The following is a 23,153-nucleotide window of genomic DNA, read 5'->3' as shown; positions in this document are numbered from 1 at the left end:
GGGAGTGTGACAAGAAAGGACCCTGTTAAAGACCCACCTCGTTGGGGGCGGGCGGGGAGGAGAGAGATTCGGGGAGAGCCAACCCCGGGAAGACCGTCCCTCTGCCGTGGGTCTCGCGGAGGGTCTCACCCACACGGCCCGCTGGGCGTGGCGGGTGGAGACCTTAGGGCTGTGGCTGAGCCTCGGAAGCTGGTCTGGAGAGTAGCCACCACCCTGCTCCTCCAGGTGTCCCGGCGCCACTGCCTGAAGACACAACTGGTCTGGGTGGACCCGCTGATCTGCCCCAGAAAATGGATTCTTGCCTTCAGTGGGTCGGCATCAGGTCTGTTCCCAGCTGGAGGTTTCTGTGTATGTGCCAACGCGTGCGCGCACACACGCGCGCAAAGTCCTCCACATCCACCCGCCCACCCCGACCCAGGCCCACAAGGACTTACTGGTGTGACAGCAGCACAGTGGAAATAAACTGGCTCCGGCATGACGGCTGGAAGCTTCACCCACTGGAAAGTCTGCAGACTCAACTTCCAGATGTCTCCCAGAATCACTTCCCCGTTATACCCACCACAAACGAACACATCTACGAACAGAGGAGAGGAGGACGATGCGAGTTACACCCAGCCAGAGAGCCAAGAGGTACCGACAGGAGCTGGGACCCACAGCAAGCAGGGGGAACCCAAGCAGCCAAGAGGGGCGGGTGGGGGCAGGGGCCCTGCAGCTCTGTGCCGGGGTGACTGACTGCCGCACGCACAGAGTCAGCTGAAACCTGGCCTGAAACATCCTAGTCACTTCTTGATCTGGTGCAGGTCAGACCAAACCCAACCCAGGACCAGCTAATAACGGCTTCAAGCAGTCCCCTGATGAGAGTTTCTTCAGCAACTCCTTTCTGGGTGTGGGGCAGTGAAGTCTTGATAAGGAACAGGTCAGCAGAGGGCAAGGAGGTTCAAGGAGGATTACTGGGTTGAAATTTCCTGCTTTTTGAGGGAAGCGGCGTGGCCCGGTGGATAAACCGTGAGCCTGGGAGTCAGAGCAAGTCGCTTCACTTCTCTGTGCCTCAGCTACCTCATCTGGAAAGCGGGGATTAAGACTGTGGGCCTTCTGTGGGAAATCTCTTCCAGACAGCGTCTAAGGCAGCTAGGAAGAGTCTCTGCATCGGAGGCAGCCCCTTAAATCTCACTGAAGTCTGAATTGGGCTTTCCAGTGAGCTGTAACTTGGGAGAAGGATGAAAGGAGGCATCATCTGAGAGCCGTCATTTAGCAAACTGGGATGAGGTATTCAGTAAAGAGTACTTTACTATTAACTGTTTTCTGATTCGCCCACTGCTCTTGCTGACTGGCCCAAAGGGGAGATGACAGTGTGGAGAGGCAATGGCCAGCAAGCAAAATAAGCTTTATGAAATATTTCATCGTGGTTATTACAAGTGGGAAAGTGTCAAGTAATGTTCTAATTTAAAAAAAAAAAGGTAACCAAGAATGACTCTCTAGTCTGGTCCTCAGGGCACCCAGACCATGGAGCAGGAAGGCAGAAACCTTCCTACATGCAAGTGGCAAGGCCTCCTGGAAAGAGGGTGGAAGCGGAAAGCATAAATGCAAGCCCCGCTCAGCTCAGGTTAATTACAATCTCAATTACACGGCAAATATGCAACCCCCTGGAACATCTGATCAAGGACTGCAAAGAGGGGGCAATCCATTTGCAGAAGCCTTTACTGGGAGACTCCAAGGGCATTTCATCGCCTTTCTTGTCATCATCACACAGAGATGCTGCAGGACAGCCACTCCCTCCCATTTCTGTTTCGGTTACCCACTGGGCAGGAATTTTCATTCTGGAGCCTTACCATTTTTTATCTGCACACAACTGTGACATCTTCTGGCTGCAGGAAAACCTATCAGACATAAAAAGACCCAGTTATTCATAACAGGTGCAGTGGGAAAAGCATGGGCCCGGGAGTCAGAGGCCCTGGGTTCTACTCCTGGCTCTGCTACTTGCCTGCTGTGTGACCTTGGGCAGGTCATGTAACTTCTCGATGCCTCAAGTCTCCTCATCTGTAAAATGGGTATGCAATACCTGTTCTCCCTCTTACTTGGAATGTGAGCCCTGTGTGGGAAAGGGAGTGGGTCTGATCCCCCCAGTGCTAATACAGTGCTTGGGGCATGGTAAGCACTTAAATACTACAATAATTATTATTATTACTATTAAGAATATCCCCACCAATAGGTCAATTTAACTTAAAAGTGGGTGTAAGCAGCTCCCCTATATCAGAGACGTATATGGATCCCTTTGAGTCAAGGAAACCCAGCAAGAGACCTGCAAACCTGCAGTTTGCCTGACCCGAAGGTACCTGAGGCAAAACTGCAGATGGGGTTGGATAATTAGAATTAGGATGCAGGTACACGTAAGGCCTCTTGGCACTGGATTTAAAGAAAGGGTGGCCGCCGCTGGGGTGGCCAAGGTAAAGGGTAGGTCTCGACTGGACTCAGCTGTGTGTGGCCCGACCCGTGTCGGCCTGAATAAAGCCAGACATTCCCATTCTATGCCACCAAGGCAGGAAAAAGTGGAACCCCCAGTCACACGAAGGAAGAGCTGAAGAAGCACTGCTGGCAAAGTTTACCTATTTTTTCATGGGGTCTTGTTGTAATCTCTTCCCACGTGTTCGTTTCGAGGTTGTATGCGTGGATCTTAGGAGAAAAGAAAAAATGAAAAAAAACCCCAGAAAAACAACAACAAAACAACAGCCGGTGGAAAGAGACCAAGGTATGCCCCCTGCTCCCTCAGCCTGCCACCAAGTTGGGTTGCAGGCCATCTTCTGAAAGCCAAATGGGCACAAACAGATGCTCTCCTCTGTGTTGTCTTTTCCCTAAGCCTGGCCCGATTATGTAACATGGCAAGACATTTGACTCTGTACCTCTGCATTCAACAGTAGCATTGTTATTTGCTTGAAAGGGAAGTGCGATGGAAGCAATAAAATTAGAGGGGCTGGGCTGAAGGGCCCAAGTTAAATGGCCGAAACCCCCCACTCCACAGCCAGCACCTGGGCCAACATTTTTTACCTTGACCCACAATCCTCTCAATTTTCCCAGGCCTGACTCACTTTCCAGAAGCGGGCCGAGGAACGGCAGCTGAAAGCCCATCTGGGTTCAGCTCTTCCCCGGAGGCTACTCAGCCCCCAACTAAACCATCCCCGCATATGTCTGGCCTTTTTGGATCTCTCAGTTTGCTTTGATCCCTCCCTACAGCTCTCTCCCAAAACCGGAAGCAGGGGAAAGAAAACCCTTCCCCACGGACCAATGGAAAGGCTAATGCGGCTCGGTGGCTCCTATACACGAGTCAGTTCCGCACAGTACGCAGCTCTGGGGACTTATTCGAGTGCAGGCTGAGAACCTCCTGACTCGGATAATCCATTGGTCTGGGGCGGCTATGTTAGGAAGAAACGCTGTGCAGAGTTGGACCCTATTTTCCATTTCTCTCTCACGCTGCCTGCCAACAGTTTGAGAAACGGAAAAACAAAGAGCAGGGCCCACTGCTGCTTTTCATTTCACATCAAAAGGGCAGTGAAATGTTGCTCTTCTGTGCCCGCTTCAGATTTTACCCGTGTAGGATGTTGGAAAACCAAGGTGTCCTGGAAAACATTAAAGGTTTGTTGGATGATGCTCTTCCACCTTTCACTCGGGGCCTCAGAGGCTTTTGCAAACATCCTCAGAATGGGCCATGGGAATGGAAACTTCATTCTGGAAACACTGACCCAATCGTCACTGGTTACAACATTTGGGCGTGGTTTGGAGGACCTGCACACTCTGGGGGTTGGAAGGTCATGGAGCTGAGCTGGCACCACCAGTTTACACCTTTTCACGAGATCTCTACCACCAGGGCCCAGAGTCTAGCTCAGTTGTCGACTCACTGCATAACTTTCCCCTTCCCTTAGCTAATGCTTGGAGGGTCTCCCTAAGGGGTGGGATGTTAGGAGTGCAAATCCATAGCACAGAGCCTCATCTAGCAGCATAAAGGCAGAGGTGACCTTATTGTTGTTATTATTATTATTATTGGAAGACAAAGCGTTAAAAGTCTCAAAACCGTTGGGGGCAGGGAGGTCCACACTGTCCTGCCTTCCTCCATATATCCTCACAGGCTGAAGCCCTTGTGCTTTTTGGAGTTTCTTTTGTTGTTGTCTGGTTTGTTTGTTTTTACCTTGTTTAAGGAGTAAGCGGTCCAAGAAGTTCCGCCTCCCAAGATGTATATTCGCTGCCCATCATGTGCAATTTCGTGCCTATACCTGAAAACGCCAAACCAAACACATTTATCGTCAATCTATAGCAACTTCAAAAGCTGTTGGGGATTCACAAGAAACGCGCCCAGTCGGAAAATAATGTGCTTGTGCTTAGAGCTCAATCTCTTGGTGGTTTCTCAGTGACTTCTAGATCTCTCCAGAAAAAGCTGCGTGGCACACCGTAGGAGTACCTGAAGGAATTGTTTAACTGAGAGTAGCAAGATGCTCATGTGGTTTCCTAGGGAACCATTTTCTATCCTTCCCTGACAGTTCCTCTGCAAAGAGAGACCACTTAATTTGCCAACTCATCAAAGACTCAGTTGAGGCTCCTCTTTTGGTCCTCTAAGAACAAATGGGGGTGGGGTGAGTCTGTCATTTGGGCAACAGCCCGCTGCCTGCAATGTGAAGGATTATTGCACGCAGAAGGCCTCTTCTGCTCCCACTTTTGGCCAACTGGCAGGCCGAAGTGGCTGACTGATTCAGTGTGGGAAGCGGCAGTTGTCGGAAAGTGGCTTCTGTGGAGAGCAGGAGCAGACTCCCGCTTCTCCGTTCACCTCTCCCGCAGACCAGGAGGGGCGAAGATGGAAGCCCACCAGGCTCCTGAACCCTAAGGCCAGAGACCCACTGGAAAGTCAACTCCATACCTAAGTCATTTCTCCTACACAATGAAGTACTGAGGAAGTAATGAGGACTGCTGTGGGAATTCAGGATCCACAGGTTGGTGCAAGTAAATTTGAAATGGTTGTGTGCATGAGCCAGTCAAGATTTCATCCTGCCACACTTCTCAGACTCTGCCTTGGCCTTACGGTACTCTACCCTCAGGATGTTGCGTTTTGTCAACATAATACTATTTAATGCAATAAAATGACAGTGAGGGTGTTAAGGCAATCTGCTAATGGTGGACTGCAATAATGTAGAAATTGGAGTAGAAAAATATCAGGTACTGTGGCATCTTTAAACCCTCTACCTCCTTACCCATTAATTCCCAGAGAATCTGTGGTTTTTCTAACCCAGTTCCCCTATAACACGAGGTTCTCCGAGAACAAAACTACCCTGCTTTAGCAGATGTGATTGTATGGCTGGCTTCTTTGCCGTTTCAGGTAAGGTAGGGTTGGGGCAGAAGTAGAAAAAGAAAAGTTCATGCACTCGATCTCCATGCGGAATGGGACTTTGTCTGACCTAGTACTGTGTCTGCCCTTAATACAATGCTTGGTACAAAGTAAGCATGTAACAAGTACCATAATAATAATAATATAAGCTTGAATCTGAGAACAGTGCCTGGTCAGAGAAAGCCAAGGAAACAACCCCTCATGAGAGAGATCCTCTCCTTTCAGGGAAACCACCAATGGCTTAGCGGAAGACTTTCATTACCTGATCCGGCACATCGGGCCAGATTACTACTCAACACCAGCTATGGTTTCTCTCTGAGCCGTAGATTACCCTTAAGTTTGATTTAAGAAACTCACCTCTCTTCTGGCAGATCGCAGAGTAAATTGTTTGGCTTTAACTGTACCCATTCCCTGGTATTAAGGTCTAATCTGTGCAGGTCTGTGCTGTAAATATAACCAGTTGTTCCTCCAAAGACATAAAGGAAGCCATTGATGATTGCCATAGCCTGAAAAGTGACCCCAGGAAGACAGAGAAGACAGGCCATTAGATTTAGACACGTGAAGCCAGCTGGACTGCTATACCCTCCCAGTCCTCCAGGATGGAGACTTCAGGGACAGTACCCATCAATCAAAGGCATTTATTGAGCACTTACTGTGTGCGGACCACTCACTGTACCAAGCACTTGGGAGAGTACAATACAATAGAGTTGGTAGACATGATCCCTGCCTGAAATTTAGAGCTTTGCTTTCACGACCCCTCCCCGGGTGTGGAAAGGGAATTCCAGTAGGCGATGTTGCCTCCAAACCCAGGATTCTTGAATCTGAGGGAGTGGCCCTTCCTACTAAGTGTCTCCCATCTCCCTAAGCCATCTGAACAAAGTGAGAATGGCAGGAGGCTAGTTACAGCTTCCACCTGCAGGATGATCACCCCCCTCCTCCTCACCCATCCGAAACGTTCCACAGCCGGGTGGGAGTAAGGAATGGGCAGGCTGGAGGTTTCTCCCCCGAGGTCATGGGCCGCCACAACCTTGCTCAGTCACCACTTATCCTTCTCTTGCTGCCCTCTGATAGCTTGTTATTTTTCCAGGTGGTTTGTTACGCCTCAAATCAGCAACTTCCCAGCACCCAGTGACTGCTAAAGAATGGGTTTCAGACAACCCCTCTCGGGCAGATGACCGATGAACGGACTACAGGGCTGGGGTTGGAAGCCCTCAACTTCTGTCCCAGGCGCAGGTTAAAGAATCGGGCCTGGCCATCCTTTATCTCCCCACTAATTATCGACCAGTAATCTTTCTCCCCAGACTCCTACCTAACAGCCAATGCTTCAGGCAGCGCTCCCTTCGTCAGAAGAAATGCAATCTGCCACAGCCCTGACGCTTGACCACCGACCAGTCCATACCTGTCCGTAGATCCGGTTGGGTTTCTTCCCGCGACAGCTGAGCAGCGCCCACCGCTTGTACTTGACATTACAGACGTGGACGTCGTTGCCGTTGCTTTCTCCAAACGGAATGCCGGTGCCGCCAAAGACCAACAGGTTGTTCCCATGCAGCACCACTAGAGAGAGGAGTACATTCCGTTCGCAGTCGGTCAGACCCGCTCACACAACGATCCCAGAACTCAGAATCCACTTCCCTATTGTTCTCGGAAGATGGCTCATTCCACAGCACCCTCACAGATAAACAATGAAGACACGTATGTCTGGGTCTAGTTCACGTCCCTGGGGTCCTGGGGAAATAGTGCCGTAATACAGAACCGAGTCAAAGCACCACAGCCTCGTGGAGCAACCCAGAAAGGACAATAGAGAGAAGAGATTAGTGGCTGTGTCCAAGGGCATCCTATACTTTTTGCCCTAGCTCCTGCTGTCTCTTGGACTTCTTTAGCGAACTGGGACCTGGGAGGGATCCTCATTAAGTTCACAGAGGAGCAAACGGACCAGGCTAGTAGGCTGGAAACTCTACTCCATTATAAAAGGGGGGGGGCGGGGGGCATAATGACCGGAAGCCATTGGTCTGACCTAACGCTACCAGGCCCCTTTTAACAGCAGCAATCTATCTAGACATACATTTCATTAGCAGCCAAAACGACAGCTCCCTGCCACAAGGAAAACTGCCTGCCCCGACCCAGGATATGTGAAAGAGGGACCAAATTCTTCTACTCACGGGACATAGATGCCAACTCTCTGGGCATGTAGCCTTCGGTGCCCATTTGGTGCCATATTCCTGTGGCAAAGTGGTACCTCCAAAGCTCCCTGAAGAGAGGGTAGTCTTCGTTCTCTGGGCCTCCTGATTCATCGTAGTCTGGATTATACCCTCCAAACACATACAGGTTGGCATTATCTGCCACACAGCGATGCCCGCTTCGTGCTGGGGGGGCTCTGTGGCCTAGGAGAGAGGGGAGAGATGGCTCAGCAGATCTTGGCAGCCTAAGGCCAGCAGAAATAGGCTCCTCCACTCTCTCTGGCTCGAGGGAGGGAGCAACCTGGATGAAGTTTCCATTTTGCCTTGGTACTTTCAAACACAGCTTTAATGAATGGCGAACACTTGGATTTAAGCAATTAGTCAGCATTTGCATTCCATGTGTTTGCTTTCAAAACTTGATAACCAGCACAGAGACTTTCCCAAAGATCCAAAATTTGGGCATATAAAAAAATCGCCTGAGAAACTAGTTTCCAACAGCTCACAGCTTGAAATCTGGAGGGTAGGGAAAGGGAGAATTTAATAGTTGATCTCAAAGTTGGGGCTAGGCTCTCTAATTATAGCCCTGTGTTCATATGGGTTTTTCTTCAGGATATGAAGTTCACATATTATGGGGATTTTTAAAAAAGAATTGTACTAACAGGTGTCCATACACATGAAAACATATGTTACGATATGTATATATATATATATATGTATATAAAGCCCATGTGAAAGTGCCATTGAGTGTTTTTATATTTATACAGAAACACATATTTCCTCTGGCTTTGGTAAAGTAGCAATTAAATTTTCAACAAAAAGGCCTGCCTTTTATTCAACTAAAAGATTTATGTTTTACCTATCATCCTATTAAAAAAAAAACCAACAAAACCTCACGGGATTTACTTTCTAACATTAATGGTTCTCACAGACCTGTGAAAAGCACTTTGAAGTTTGTGAACTATTTCAAATGCATCCCTCCATAAACGGTTTGGTAAATTACCCAAATGCCCATCTTAGGGGAATTTTTTTTTTAAAAAAAGGACCAATACAGGCTTTACTTTCCTACCCTTTCACAAGTGTGCTCTAAGCACATACAGGAGGTGCTCAAGTCAACCAAAAATATTTACTGAGCACCTTCTGTCAACACTCTCTCTGTGTTGCTTCCACAAGGAGAAGACCCAACAGGTGATGGATTGGACCTACTACACCTGGATATCAACAGTGAATACCAAAAATGCTTCTTTCTAAATACTGCCTAAGTCTTCTGGAAACTACAAGTCACCGAGATGTTTCGGCAACCCCTAAAATACAAAATGTTCCCATTATTTAAAATGAAGACCAGTCTGTTCTGCAGGCCTGGCAATTCTTTCGGGAACAGGGCTCTCCTGCCATCTCATTAGCAAATGGGGCTACTTTGGAATCACTTTCGGAGCACAGAGTGACTGATAAGAATGGCTGGGCTGAGGAACTGGTAAATGGGCCAGAGAGCTTAACCTTCTATTAATAGGATGAGTTGCTTCAGTGAATTCAACCTCTCCACACTATTACTGGTGCCCACAAAGGAACAGTCTCACCCCTTATCTAGGGAAAAGGGGTCACAAGACCACAACCACAACCACAGAGGGCCCCTGTCAGTAAGCACAGAGGTCAAAGAAGAAAATAGAGACATTATCTTCCAATGGGGTGAAGGAACCGGTGAACTGCACCCCAGGAGTGAACTGGATTTTAGTGAAAGGGAACTAGCTTCCCCCCACCACTACAATACCTGTGTGAAGCATGAGCCCCATGGAAAAGATGAGGGAACAATCCCAGATGAGGGATGACTCAACCAACACCCCCTCACCAAAACTGAGGCAGAGCTCCACTAGAACTCAAGAGTTCATGACACCCAGGCCCGTGTACCAACTGCCATGCTGGTTGATCCAGTCAACCAGTTTACATACATCTGTTACGTAAAGCCAAAGACTTTCGGGGGAAGGGATTTTGCATTTTGAAACTCGGCAGAGGGAGGTGGGTACTGCACTGAAAGCTGAAATTCAAACTCATTTTTTTCTTGGGAGATGACATAAGGCCGCTCCAAACAGAAATAAAAATCCAGGCTCGATCTCTCTAACATCTACATGGCAAGTTCTAATGAAGACCCACATCAAACAGAAACCAACAACCTTCACTGTGTTAGACTCTCCTCAGCTACAGCACGAAGGAGTCCATGTCAGTGCAGCTCAAAGTTGCTGACTGAAGTTGACGGTTAACTAATGGTGGGCAAAAGAAGGGCCATTTTTTAGTACCTCTCTTTGACTCCAGTTCAGATGATAATAATGATAATAATGGTAGTATGTTATTAATACTGTGTTACTATTGATTAATGCTTACTATGTGTCAAGCACTGTTCTAAGTGCTAGGGCAGATAAAAGCTAATCAGGTTGGACACAGTCCCTGTCTCACATGGTGCTCACACTCTTAATCCCCATTTTACAGATGAAGTAACTGAGGCACAAAGAAATCAAGTAACTTGCCCAAGGTTACACAGCAGACAAGTGGCAGAGCCAAAATTAAAACCCAGATCCTTCTGAATCCCAGGCCCGTGCTCCATCCACCAGGCCACACTGCTTCTCTGAGTCTGGTGGGCAGGCTCACTGAATGGCTGCTGCAGAGAAATTATTGGCAACTACAGGCAGGTTTTCAGTTGCCCTTATTAAAGGAAGCCAGGCAATAGACTAGGAGGTACCAAAATGGTATTCTCATTGGAAATCTCAAATTTATGGTGCTTCAGCCCGGGGTCACCTTAAAGATCTAGAAAGAGAGGAGGTGGTTTCAAGGTGCCTATGGAAGGTAGACATCCCATTTCCCTGTTGTAATTTTTTACGCTAGTCCCAAGCATTCAGTATTCTAACACGAGCTAAATAGATTCCATGGTTTCCTAGAGTTTTGAAAGAGATGATCCCACCGCCATCAGATCTGCTAGGGACAAGGGAAGGTCAAGAGAACTTTGCAGTCACGTGACACCTCTTCTGACTTCCCCTGCACACACATATAACATACCACGTCCAAAACGCAGTCAAGGAAGAAAATGGGAACAAATGTGATTAGCTCACTGTGGGAAGTGAATGTGTCTACCAACTTTCCTGTACTGTCCTCTCCCAAATGCTTAGTATAGTGCTCTCAAGTGCTCAAATACCATTGATTGATTAAAAGTTCCAGCCAAACTCTGCTGCTTGTGACATATTGATACTTCTTAAGGGCCTGGGGCTCTTCCACTTGAATCTGTATCCTTTAAGCACTTGATATTCACGCAACCCTCAGCCTCCTAACCCTGACGTACCTAACCATAATTATTTTTGTCTGTCTCCCCCTCTTGATTGTAAGCTCCTTGTGGGAGGAGAACATGGCTACCAACTCTTTTGAACTGTACTCGCCCAAGTGGTTAGTACAGTGCTCTGCACACAGTAAGCACTCGATAGATACCACCGATTGATTCCAGCTCATCACCGCTTCTCATTTACATGGCTGAGGCTTTCCTGCTGGAATCTGGTAAACATCCCTATTCTTCGAGCTGAGCTTTTACCTATTGTCCTTCTCAGGCAGCTAGCATCATATTTTCTTTTCCCCAAGGGTGGAGGGCACAGGGGAGGGAGTAGCAAGTTCTTGTTGTCACATGTAGAGGAAGGCCGTACCCATCTCAATATGACAGCATGATTTTACTTAGCAGAATGGGAGGGAGTCAAGGCACCCAGAAAGGACCATTAAAGATCACCAAGCCCAGGCTCTTTCTTCCAAACTAGAGAAGCAGCATGGTTGAGTGGAGAGGACCCCACTTGGCAATCCTGTGCTCAGGCAGCATACACAGTACAGTGCTCAGGACTTCCCTGTCCCAGAAGAATTTGAAAGAAGACAAATGCTTTTACCAAACAACCGAGCTCCCAGTGCAAATACCTTCTATCCTCACCACTGGTAGGTAGTGTTCGGTCAAACCGAAATGTACCGGGGCCTACCTCCTGGTTCACACTAATGAGCTCTCATCCTGGAGTCTACACGTACGTCAGTAGCTTTGCCCTTGTTATCAGAACAATTCGAAAGCAGCCAGCATCAAAATCAAATAATTTTTCAAGTCTACAGGAAGACTTCATATTAGATAACAGTCTTGTTCTTCCTTTCAATAACAAAGGACTCTAGCCCCTGCCGATGCTTCCTGTGGAGGTCAGGAAGGAGAGGAGGATGTTCGGGCCTGTCCTGGTATATTCGGATTCATTTCCTTCCCCCTAGGTAGGTGTAACCTGAAACCGAGATTGTCGGCATGGTTCCCGGATGGTCATCTGACCCTGTACCTTCTCTTTGTGAAGAGAAAATAACTCTCAAAATTAATAACTAGAAAAAGGGAAGAGCAACCCCAACTCTTTGGTATCAACAGAGGCATTTAAGTACCCATTTTTCTCACTACAATTCAAGTCCATGCTCCTCAACCTGACTGCATGGGCCTCCAGACAAATCCAGGGTTAGTGTGAAATGGCAGCAGAGCAACAGGAGGGTAAGGAGAACCAGAATATTAAGAGTGACTCCAATGGTAACCCGTAATGTGTCTTCTTCAAATAAAGTTTCTGCTCTTAAGTAACTCTTTCCCCTTTCATCACCAGCTTCTACTTTTCAAATCTAAGTCTCTTGGAGAAGGTTTCAATTTTATATGTTGTTTGACACCTGGCAAGAACTGGAAGAGGCCCTGGGACAACCTGATCACCCTGTATCTACCCCAGCGCTTAGAACAGTGCTTGGCACACAGTAAGCGATTTACAAATACCAACATTATTATTATTACTCAGGAATTGTGGGGAGGGCTCAGTTCACGGCTGCACATTTCCTTCAAGCAGGAATTTGAATGTGCACACCTGGGGTTCTCTCAGTAACCACCACTTCCTGCCAAGCCTCTCAACATGTGGGTTCCAACTCAAACACTCCCTAGCTCAAGACTTGCCTCCTCTCATGGAAAGCTTGCTGGAGGAGGTGGAATTTTAGGAGGGAGTTGAATATAAGGAGAAGAGGGGTCTTGCTGATGTGGGCAAAGGAAGAACTCATGCCAGGGGAAGACCACGTGGGTATGAGGGCACAGAAGCAGCAGAGAGAGAGCGAGGCAGACCTAGAAGGTTGGCTTGGAAGGAGTGAGGACAGTAGGCTGGGAAATAGCAGGTGAAGAGGGAAGATAGGTGAGGTGGAGCAGATGGCGATTTGCATTGTACTCTCTTATTGTACTCTCCCAGCACTTAGTACTGTGCTCAGCACATAGTGCTCAATAAATACCACTGATTGATTAATAACTACCATATATTTATAAAAGGAAGGGCGGGTGGGGGTAGTCAGTGATTTCGAGGCAAAAATCAAAGGGAAATAGCATGGAAATGGTCCCTTTAATATGTTTGGAAATATTTTTTAAAAGAGACCCAGCTTAAAGGATCCAATTTCTGCCTAGTATGAATACTACGCTTCAAAAAATTTTCCGAGAGGTTTCCCGTAATGTATTTTTTAAACATTTATGAAAATGTTCTGCTCCCAAATCACTTAATCTTATTATGACTGGCTCTCATTTTGATAATCTGTGGCACTCTCCTTCCAAGAAGCTCAAAGAATTTTAGTATAATCCTCTAGGTGACCCAAGAGAGGCTTAACATTTCAATCAAAGGTATTCGTTGAGCACTTACCATGTGCAGAGCACTGCTTTAAGTGTTTGGGAGAGTACGATATAACCGAGTTGGTAGACACATTCTCTGACCACAATGAGCTTACAGCCTAGAGGGGGACAGAAATTAAAATGAAATATGGATATGTGCATAAGTGCTGGGGGTGGCGGAACACATCAAGTACTAAAGGGCACTGATCCAAGTGCACTGGTGACCGAGAAGGGAGAGAGAGTACAGGAAATGAGGGCTTAGTGGCAGAAGGCTTTTTTGAAAACACGTGATTTTAATGAGGCTTTGAAGGTGGGGAGATTCCCAAGAGGAAGGCAACTTTGTGGGGCAGGAGTGGATAATAATATTTGCCCTTTTTTAGGGATGTCTTGCCCAGAACCCTGGCATGAGCTATTACTCATCATTCACTAAAAGGATCCAGATTTTACTACTCCCTCCCTTCATTAATAATAAATGCTCTCTGAATCCCTCTGTCCGTCGGGGAGGCATAGACGACAAAGCAAGGGCCTGGTGATGAAATGGCTTGGAACAATTTTGGAGAAACTTGTTTTTCTTGAACCACACAGAGTTTAAAGAATTAGGCCAGCCATTCTGACCTGACTTTAAACACAGCGTTCCTGTCATACAGCATTAAAATGATCTAACAATTAAATCAGTGGGGCCTTCCCTGATAAAAACTAAGTTAACCACCTTCATTCTTCAATCCCTAAATGGGATTTTATTCTCTTTGTTGTGGAACTTGTACCAGCGGTATGTATTAAGTGCTTACTGTGTGCAGGGCACTGTACTAAGTGCTGAGAGACAATACACAGATGGGAATTAGACAAGCTCCCTGACCCTGGGGGGAGAGAGAGAAGAGGGAGGCTCACTTGCCTGCTCCATTTAGTGGCCCTCTGACTCTGAAGTCTTGAAGAGATCAGGCTTGGGTATTTTCTGGCTCTCTCTAGCCAAAAATCAGGCACACTGGCTTTGTGAGTAATGTAATGATTTAACCCCACTGAAGGACAAGCATACATTTTTTGGCGTTTTCAAATCTAATGTTTGACCATTTTAGGACCATCCAATCTCAGTGAGGTTTTAGAAAATTACAACTAGGCGTTGTCTGAGTCTCATTCAGTGGTGTTTATTGAGCGATTACTGTGTGCAGAGAACTGTATGAAGCCCTTGGGAGGGTATCAAACAGCAGAGTTGATAGAATCCCAGACTGAAGAACATAAAATGGCAGTAGGGCCCCAACCTGCTCCCTGGGTGAACAGCTGATTGGTTGGGGTAAAGCTGGAGAAGCCTACAGTCGGGACCGGATTAGAGCCCTTGGGGGTCATAAAGAGCCCCAAGGTCCTGCTCCCCTTGCTGGTCTGTTTTTTGACACTGCTACTGTCCTCCATTCTAGTGGACCAGGTGACGACTCAAGTTCTCTTACTAAAACTCCCCCTTCTCCATTTACTCGGGTTACTGGGAATCTGCTAAGTACAACTCCCGCAGAAAGGCAGTACAGCCGGGACATGGATACCTGGACAAAGGCAAATGAAACTTTAGCTTTTTAGTTTTAGTTGTACCATCAACATCTGGCTGTTGGTTGCGGAAATCCCACCCGCACGTAGAAGGGCCTTTTTATGTGAGAGAGGGCACCCCCACACCCAGCCTCCAGTGAATTTAACATCAGAAATGAGGGTGAGCGGTTCAGGTGGCAGACTGAGTCATTCATTCAATCGTATTTACTGAGCTCTTATTGTGTGCAGAGCACTATACTAAGAGCTTGGAAGTATAATATAGCATTGAAGAGAGACAATCCCTGCTAGATCACTGGGAATACTCTGACTCCCTGGTTTCTGTAGCCAGGTGAGTCACAAAACACTAGGAACAAGGAAATTGGAAAATAAGGGGGGGAAAAAGATCTGAGAAAAGAATCTCCCAGAGTCAAGAACTAGAAAAACCAACAAGATTAAGACCTTCAGAAGCACAAAGGAAAAGGCGTGAGGATGTAAAGCATAAGTCAAAGGCAGGCCAACAGGGCTACCACCCCAAAATGGTTGCGAATCACTGCGTCAGAATGTCACCAAACACGCTGGGAAAATACCACTGGCTCCACACTGTCTCTTGTTCCTAGTAAAATTAAATGGAGCAATGGGCTTGCACATAGGAAAAGTAGAAAGTTAGGGTCACTGACTTTTACCAGGGGGCTGGTAAAGAGATATATAAATGACCGACCCTTTCCGGTTTTTTTATTTTGTTTTTCATTTCTTCATGGTATCTGTTATGCACTTACTAAGCGTCAAACACTGTTCTAAGAACTGGGGTAGATACCGGTTAATTAAACTAAAAGAAATCTCATCCCTTTCATTTCCTTCTTTTTCTGCCCCCATCTCTCTTCCTTTGGCAGTCCCTACAATGCCCTTCCTGCCTTCAGCAAAAGCAGGTCCCTGTCCCACATGGGGCTCACAGTCTGCTCATCCACATTTTAAGGAATTGGCATTCTGGTTGTGGAAAAGTGGTGTTGGCCTCCTGCCATGAGCCAGAAAGCAAGCTATAGATGACTAACAGCTCTCCTAACAAGTTTTGTCAGAGTCACCTATGTCCTTCCCTTCCTAAGCCATGGCTCATCCTCCCTATTAGTCACATTCCCAAGCTCCTTTGGAAAATATGATGCAACTATTTTAAGACCTCCAAAACAGAGAATTCAATATAGGAGAGTTCAAAGAGAGAGAATGCTATCGCTCATGAGTTCAAATGACCACTACACTCATCAAGAGAAAGCAAAAACACTTGACAATAGCTCTGAAAATCTGATTTTAATAACTACAGAGGGGCCAGGAAAACCGTATTCTAAAATACAATTACAGTACCCCTGGCAAATAGGACTGAGCATGTGACCCTTGATTTTAAATGAATAGCACACCTGCTCACCTCAGCAGTATGAAGGTTCGCATTTATGCATCTGAAGACCTACTGAATGGTGGATCTAAAAGTATCCTACCAACACTAAGAGGTGGCAGGTTTCAGCCTCCCCAATTTACAGCTAAGGTAACAAAGAGCACTTTTCCTTTATCAGTGAAGACTAGAAATATTACTCAAGATACTAGATTCCCAACCCACTGGAGCCTTGGCCAGGAATTAATCTGAATCATAGGCTACTGTCCCTGAAGTTTCTAAGCCTAATGTTTGATAGCCAAACTCACTGTTACTGTGACCAACCACATCTTGTCCCATACCAGATGCGGTGATCTTCCCCTTTTATAAACTTTAGGTGATGATGCGCCCAACAGTCAGAGAAACACCCTCCTGGCTGCTAACTCTCTGCCCAGCTCCACAAAGATCATCCCTACCCACTTGGCAAACAACTCCGAGCTCTGTCAACAATCCACCTGCAACCTGGTAACACCCCTCTACTACTCTCCTGAGGGAAGGTCCCAAAGGACAATTTACCTGAATGAGGAAAGACCCAACCTATTTTCCAATCTTGATGGCAGATCTGCAGAATTTGAGGTATAGAATCCATGTTACTGTGTGAATGTGGATTGAGACGGGGCCTGGAGGGGTGGGGCTATAGGGGATAGGGGCTTGGATAAGACAGAGAGAATGGTTCTTTACTTACAGGGCTTTTACTGAAGGCATGAAGGGCATCGTGGGACTGCCAAAAGAAGAGAGATGGGGGGCAGAAAAAGAGGGAAATGAAAGGGATGAGTTTTCTTTTAGTTTCATGCTACCCACAAAAATCTTTCTTGAAAGGCTTGGAAAAGAGTGTCTCATATATATAGTATTATTATAATATCATAATAATATGTAAATAAGTGTAATATGATAACATAAAATGTGATAATATATAAATAATCATTCATATATATAATACCATAACTCTTGGGTCCTCATTTTAATGAGTTTATACAGAACATACAGGGGATAAGGTATTTTTATCCATATTTTCCCTGCCTTCCTCCCTCTTCTAATCTTTCTCTCTGAAATTTCTCCCCATCCTTCTGCCCCTTCCAATGTCCCTTCCTTTGGCTTTGCATTCCAACCTCTGCCCCCAAAGTGTACGTAAAGCACAAATAAACATAGAGGTCCAATAATATTTTCCACTTTTTAAACAGCTCATTTTTTAAAAAAAAGGCAAAATTAGTTTAAGGTTTATTTTTAAAAAAAAGACTTCTGTGGTCTCCCTTCTGTGTATGCCAAGAAAAGACCTATTCACAGGCTGAACCTGCATGGGGCAAAACGGGCATCTGTTGAAAAGACGCAGAATCCGCACGTTTAATGGTCCTGACAAAATCGGTCTCATTTACCAACTAACTACTGGGGATTGTTTTTAGTCCTTTTTGTTTTAGTGTGATTCATCTTGAAGGGATTAGATAGACCACAACCCAGCAGACAGATTAAGATTGCACTCTCAGGCATGGCTCTGATTTGCCCAGGAGTTTGCCTAATTGACAGCAAACTGAGGTTGCTGGTGGAGATTTAGACCCTTTCCCCAACCCTGACCTTCTTTCTTTCAATACATATAGCAATGGAAAATTCTAAACTTAATCAATCAAAGCTATTTGCCCACACTGTGTGCAGAGAACAGTACCCAGCGCTTGAAAGAGTCCAAGACAACAGAGTCGGCAGACCCTAATACCATGAAGTTGGCAGGCCCAATCCTGCCTCAAGGCGTGTGCTTATTTGTTTCACTTATTTTTCATTCTGGAAGACTAGAAAGGAAAAGTGAGGCACGGGCTGAAGCAATGTGAAAGAGCAGCGGGGCTGTTGGGAGACCACTGCAATAGAGGCACCAGCCTGGTCAACAGCTACTGGGTAGGGGGACTGCTCTACGTGAACAAAATCTTCATGAAGATTGGGATGCCGAGTGGAAGGGCCGAAAGCAGAGGTGGACCGCCCTGCTGGACAAACCTCCAAGCGCAGCAAAATCTCTTAAGTGAAAGCACGGCACATCAGTCTTTTCAGCCAAACTCGCAACATATGGATAGGGTAGAACAGTTCTCTGCACACAGCAGTTGCTCAATAAACTTTGTTGATGATAGGGTTATCATCAAAAATGGAGGACAGCTATTTATACAATCAGTGTACCTACTTCGTAGCATTGTGGCTTCATATCCAAATATCACCTGGTATAGGATATTGGAAATAGCTAGGAAGTCATGAGGGCAAGATTAGAGGTATATGACTTGAAATACATTAAGTTTTTCCAGCATGGGAAATGTCAACTTTTTTTAAATGGCATTTAAGTGTTTTACTATATGTCAGGCACTGTACTAAGTGCTGGGGTAGCTACAAGATCATCAGGTTGGACAGTCCATGTCCCACGTGGGACTCACAGTACCCTTCCCCATTTTACGGATGAGGCAACTGAAGTACAGAGAAGTTAACAGACTTGTCCACGGTCATTCAGCAGACAAGTGGCAGAGTCAGAATTAGAACCCAGGTCCATCCGACTCCCCAGATCCAAGCTCTATCTTCTAGACCACGCTGCTTCTTGGCACCAGAGGTTAGGTTTGTCCTAGTGTGTCGACAGCAAACTATCTAATTTCCCAACAGAAATTCCTTTCAAAAGATACACCCGGCCACTACAATTCCAGCATTTTTGTTCCATTGCTTTATCCTTAGCTAGTACTATACTCCGAGTCCGTATTGATGATCTTACGTGCACTATTATCCTCCTAGCAACGGCAGCCTGGAAATTTTCAAAAATCCCTTCTGATTCTTGTTTGCCCCTAAAGAAAGAGGCATCTCTGCCGCCTCACCCCCTCTCCCCCCGCCCCCAGATTTCTGTAATAGAATTGAAAAGCAAATGGTCAAGCTTCCAAAGAAAGAGTATTTCTCCTCTGCGAATGTACCCTCCAAATTGGTCCAGACACCCAAAATGCAGCATCTGTTGACAACCGGATAGACATGCTGACGCCAGGGTTTCCAGGGTTGCATTGGAGGCACTATCAATGGGATGTGGCTCCAAAATTGTACTCCAAGATTCAGTTGGACATGGACTTCATTGTAAATTAATTCTCTTCAAAATATACATTTGTTCCACAGAGACACAGCCAATGTGCCAGAATTGAAATGTAAGCTACTTGGGTTCAAGGAGCATTGTACCTTTCTTGATGAATATCTATTAGCCCCTTTCTTTTCATCTCCAAAACCCATTTCAGGGCTCTGAACACAGTAAGCCTTCCACAGATATCAATAACTAAGTCTAAACTTAGATGCCTTGATACAATCACAGCTCTTTTCAAAAAATTACACCAATTTCACACCTACTACATAACGGCAAATTTTTCTCTCTCCTCTTAGGACAGCAGAGGAGCTATTTTTTAGATAGCCCAAAGGGTTATCTTTCATTTTCCTAACATTCCCTGTCCCTTATTTCCTCCAACCCTACCATCCTATCTCATACGGCTCAAATGAAGTTGAGGTCAGGGAAAATTTCCTTCTCATACTACTTGGGGGTTGGGAGGGGGGAAGGTCTAGTTGGGTATTATCAACCAGGATACTGCAATCACAAGAAAAAAAAAACTTTCTTCTAAATTTTAAAACAACCAAATACCTAAATACATCTTTAAACAGACATACTTTAAAAGTTCTGTCAAAAAAGAATGACAGATTAAAAGGAGTCATATATACTGGAAAAATAAAAGTTTAGGGTTTTGTGCTCAGGAAAAGTTGTAAGAAATACCTACGAAAAAAAAAAGTCATTGAGACGGTAAGCTTCACTACTAAAGCAAATATAATTTTCCAGCTAAACAGCTACCTAAGCCACTGCTTTCAGAATTACCAGCTCTACTGTTTATGGAAATTCATTTTTAAATAGAATATTTTATAAGAAGGCCTCCATTGTTTTCCTCTGAATACAGAAGTAAGAGTTTGGACTTGAAATAAATCTTTAAGATAAATATCCTGAGAAATTTAAGGAGGTCCTTTTCCCCTGGCACATTCAAAGCTGAATACTTCATTTTTGCAGAAGTTTAGCACCAAGCCTGGACTGCCCATTAGAAGTCTCACACTCTCAACCTTCATGGATTCAATCTTAGAATGGGAGTCTGTGAGCAGTTATTACTGCTGTTTTTTTAAAAAAAGGAATTTGTTTTACTTGACACAAAAATGTTTGTGGTTTGCCTTTGATCTATTACCCATCTGCTTCAAATTAATTCACTTGACAGTCTGTTGATTGAGCCATATGGCATGAGCTACTGTGGATATAAAAAGGAGGAGGGGTTCATGGAAAAGAGAAGAATCAGAGCCAGGCTATCTTTCCAGACTAAAAGCAGCTTTTATCTCAGATCTTACCAATAGCTAACAACTCTACCTGTGGATTTACTTTCTATTGAGAAGCAGTGTGGCTCAGTGGAAAGAGCACGGGCTTTGGAGTCAGGGCTCATGAGTTCGAATCCCAGCTCTGCCACTTGTCGGCTGTGTGACTGTGGGCGAGTCACTTAACTTCTCTGTGCCTCAGTTCCCTCATCTGTAAAATGGGGATTAAGATTGTGAGCCCCACGTGGGACAACCTGATTCCCCTCTGTCTACCCCAGCGCTTAGAACAGTGCTCGGCACATAGTAAGCGCTTAACAAATACCAACATTATTATTATTATTATTATTTAGATATACAGACAACTCAGTGACCCCATCTTGGATTAAAAATGATTATTGCTTCTAGAGTGGTCTCATGTCCTGGGTCCCCTGAAGCAGGGTCTACCTAAGCCAATAATTTACTCTGTAACACCTAAAGCCACTTGTCTGGCCCTGAGTTATTCTTTAACCTTTGGAAGAAATGCCCTAAATATCTCCAAATTGTGTGGTAAAATGATTCCACATAGCTGAGGTGAAAACTCAGTCTCAAGTTACCTAGCAGGGCATTGGTCATTAAACTGCATTTCACTTCACAATTTTTCTTAAGCTTTTAAGTCCTCTTGGGCCTTCATCTAAACACTGTTGAAGTATAATTCCCTCTAGACTATGCACTTTCTGATGGCAGAGACTAAGCCTTGTATCTGCCTCAAGCACCTAAGCTTAATGGTAGAGGTGTAACCTAGGATACAATCACCCCACAACACATACAACCTGGGGATCCATATCTCATGATTTGCTGATTTACTCAGCCCCCAACAATAGGTCAAACAATTTCCTCCCCTCCCTCTTCCCGACCTCCTTTCCACACCCCAAACTTGACCACTCCCATCCCGATCCTCCCTTGCTGGGAGCTGTGGTTATGGATAAACATTCCAAACCAAGAAAATACAGACTGGAGCAAAGGGGTGGGTGAGAAGGTCTGGTTATGGAATGGAACTCCTGCCTAGGGGCAAACGTTCCTCACAATGACAGCCTTTCATGATATGGCCTCGCTCTTGGGGAACATAACCCTCTTATATTGTAGGCTGGCACAGTAGACATATAATGGCAGCTCATAAACACTTCTGTCTATAACTGATCTCTTTAACCGTAATGACAAGGGTGGAGGTTAAGAGAGAGCTGAAAGGTTTAAATACCATCTCAAATCGATCCTATCTTAAAATCTGGCATTTGTCAATAAAAAGGTTAGGATTTTTTTATGTTTATAAGTTATCCCACTAAGGGAGAAAATAAAAAGCTATTTCATGAGCCACAAGCCCACACTATATACACAATCACTTCCATCTTTGAGCTAGGCTGTTATACTGCATGGAAGAAGCAGCTGAGTTTTACAATTCTATATGAGCTCGGTGCACAAGGTGGTTTACAAAAAAGACTGTAAAAGAATCTAACTTCCTATCTACTGCTGAGCCACTCATTGAAAGTTAAGAATATGTATTGCAGCTAGATTGCTTTATCTCCAGTGTCATAATCCATAATTTCCTATAGATCCCCCAAAACAGAAAGAAGTATGCTAATAAGCAATGTGAGAAGGCATGCAGGGGAAGATTCTTTTCATCAGGGGCCTGTGAATTGATAAGACCTGCCTTAGATGTAGTGAATTACACCTGAGAGCATTGCAGCGGCTTGTGCGTAGATTTCACTCATTTGGAAATCCACAGCTTTGACCTAATGCCCTGCCCTCGCGTGACTTTTTCCAATAAAAAGTACAACTGCCATGATTTAAGCTGTTGGGATTTTTAGCCTAAGTTGTGGAAATGAAAAATATACATTCAAAACTTAATCATTTGGCACCTGCCTGGCCATTCCTCTACTGGCAGGGACGGAGGCCCAGGCATCAGGAACCCGCGTTTGAGAGAGGTGGAAACTGGCCAGGCTGGAGGAGCAATTCCACAGCCATAGAGCTCCACCCCTGCAGAGCTGCCCTCGGCTGGGGGAGCTGGGGAGGGGAGAGACATGGAAAGCTAAGGTCACACAAACTGTGGGTCACAGCACAAGGGGATTCAAAGGTAAGAGTTCCTTAAAAATGTAACTGGGGTTCATTCCTCCATCTTGGAGTCCTGTCCTCACTCTGAGGTAACGGCGCTGGGGGATGGAGTCCTATAACATCAAAAAAAATTGAGGGGCACACCGACTGACGAGGAAAAAGTTCCGGTGAAGGCACCTTAAGGAAAACAGAATTCAGTCTTTTGACTGGCTTCCCTCTAAAAACCTTCAATTCTATAATGGCAGGGGTTGTGTTCTTTCAGAACTCAGCATTATGGAGAACTCCACTATACCATAATAATAATAATAATAATAATGATCACATTTAGGCCCTTACTATGTGCAAAGCACTGTTCTAAGTGCGGGGCGGGGGAGATACAAGGTGATCAGGTTGTCCCACGTGGGGCTCAGAGTCTTAATCCCCATTTTACAGATGAGGGAACTGAGGCACAGAGAAGTGAAGTGACTTGCCCAAAGTCACCGAGCTGACAAGTAGCGGAGCCGGGATTAGAACCCATGACCTCTGACTTCCAAGCCCGGGCTCTTTCCACAGAGCCACGCGGCTTCCCTATCATGACCGATACCACACTCGTGCACCAAGTACTCATCGCCGTGC

The 23,153-nt window shown here is 45.7% G+C and overlaps 1 protein-coding gene across 2 annotated transcripts in view; it reads right to left on the bottom strand.

Moving 5' to 3' along the window:
• The window catches only part of KLHDC10 (kelch domain containing 10), a 38,787-nt gene that overhangs the window by 4,596 nt on the left and 11,038 nt on the right, over positions 1-23,153 (bottom strand). Inside the window, exons 2-9 of one of the 2 annotated variants that reach the window (XM_029073454.2) lie at positions 7,525-7,746; positions 6,765-6,919; positions 5,723-5,871; positions 4,178-4,262; positions 2,604-2,670; positions 1,830-1,877; positions 435-574; positions 3-278 (exon numbers count right to left, since the gene is read on the bottom strand). In XM_029073454.2, coding sequence (XP_028929287.1) covers positions 126-278; positions 435-574; positions 1,830-1,877; positions 2,604-2,670; positions 4,178-4,262; positions 5,723-5,871; positions 6,765-6,919; positions 7,525-7,746 — 1,019 coding nt within the window. In that variant the 3' untranslated portion in view covers positions 3-125. Of the gene's footprint in view, positions 1-2; positions 279-434; positions 575-1,829; positions 1,878-2,603; positions 2,671-4,177; positions 4,263-5,722; positions 5,872-6,764; positions 6,920-7,524; positions 7,747-23,153 lie in introns of those variants that run through there. The other variant, XM_007670912.3, reaches the window with a different exon arrangement.

This window comes from Ornithorhynchus anatinus, chromosome 10 (assembly GCF_004115215.2).
Source record: "Ornithorhynchus anatinus isolate Pmale09 chromosome 10, mOrnAna1.pri.v4, whole genome shotgun sequence".
Taxonomy (NCBI): domain Eukaryota; kingdom Metazoa; phylum Chordata; class Mammalia; order Monotremata; family Ornithorhynchidae; genus Ornithorhynchus; species Ornithorhynchus anatinus.
Note: the sequence above shows the minus strand (reverse complement) of the source record. Positions and strands in the feature narration are given on the sequence as shown.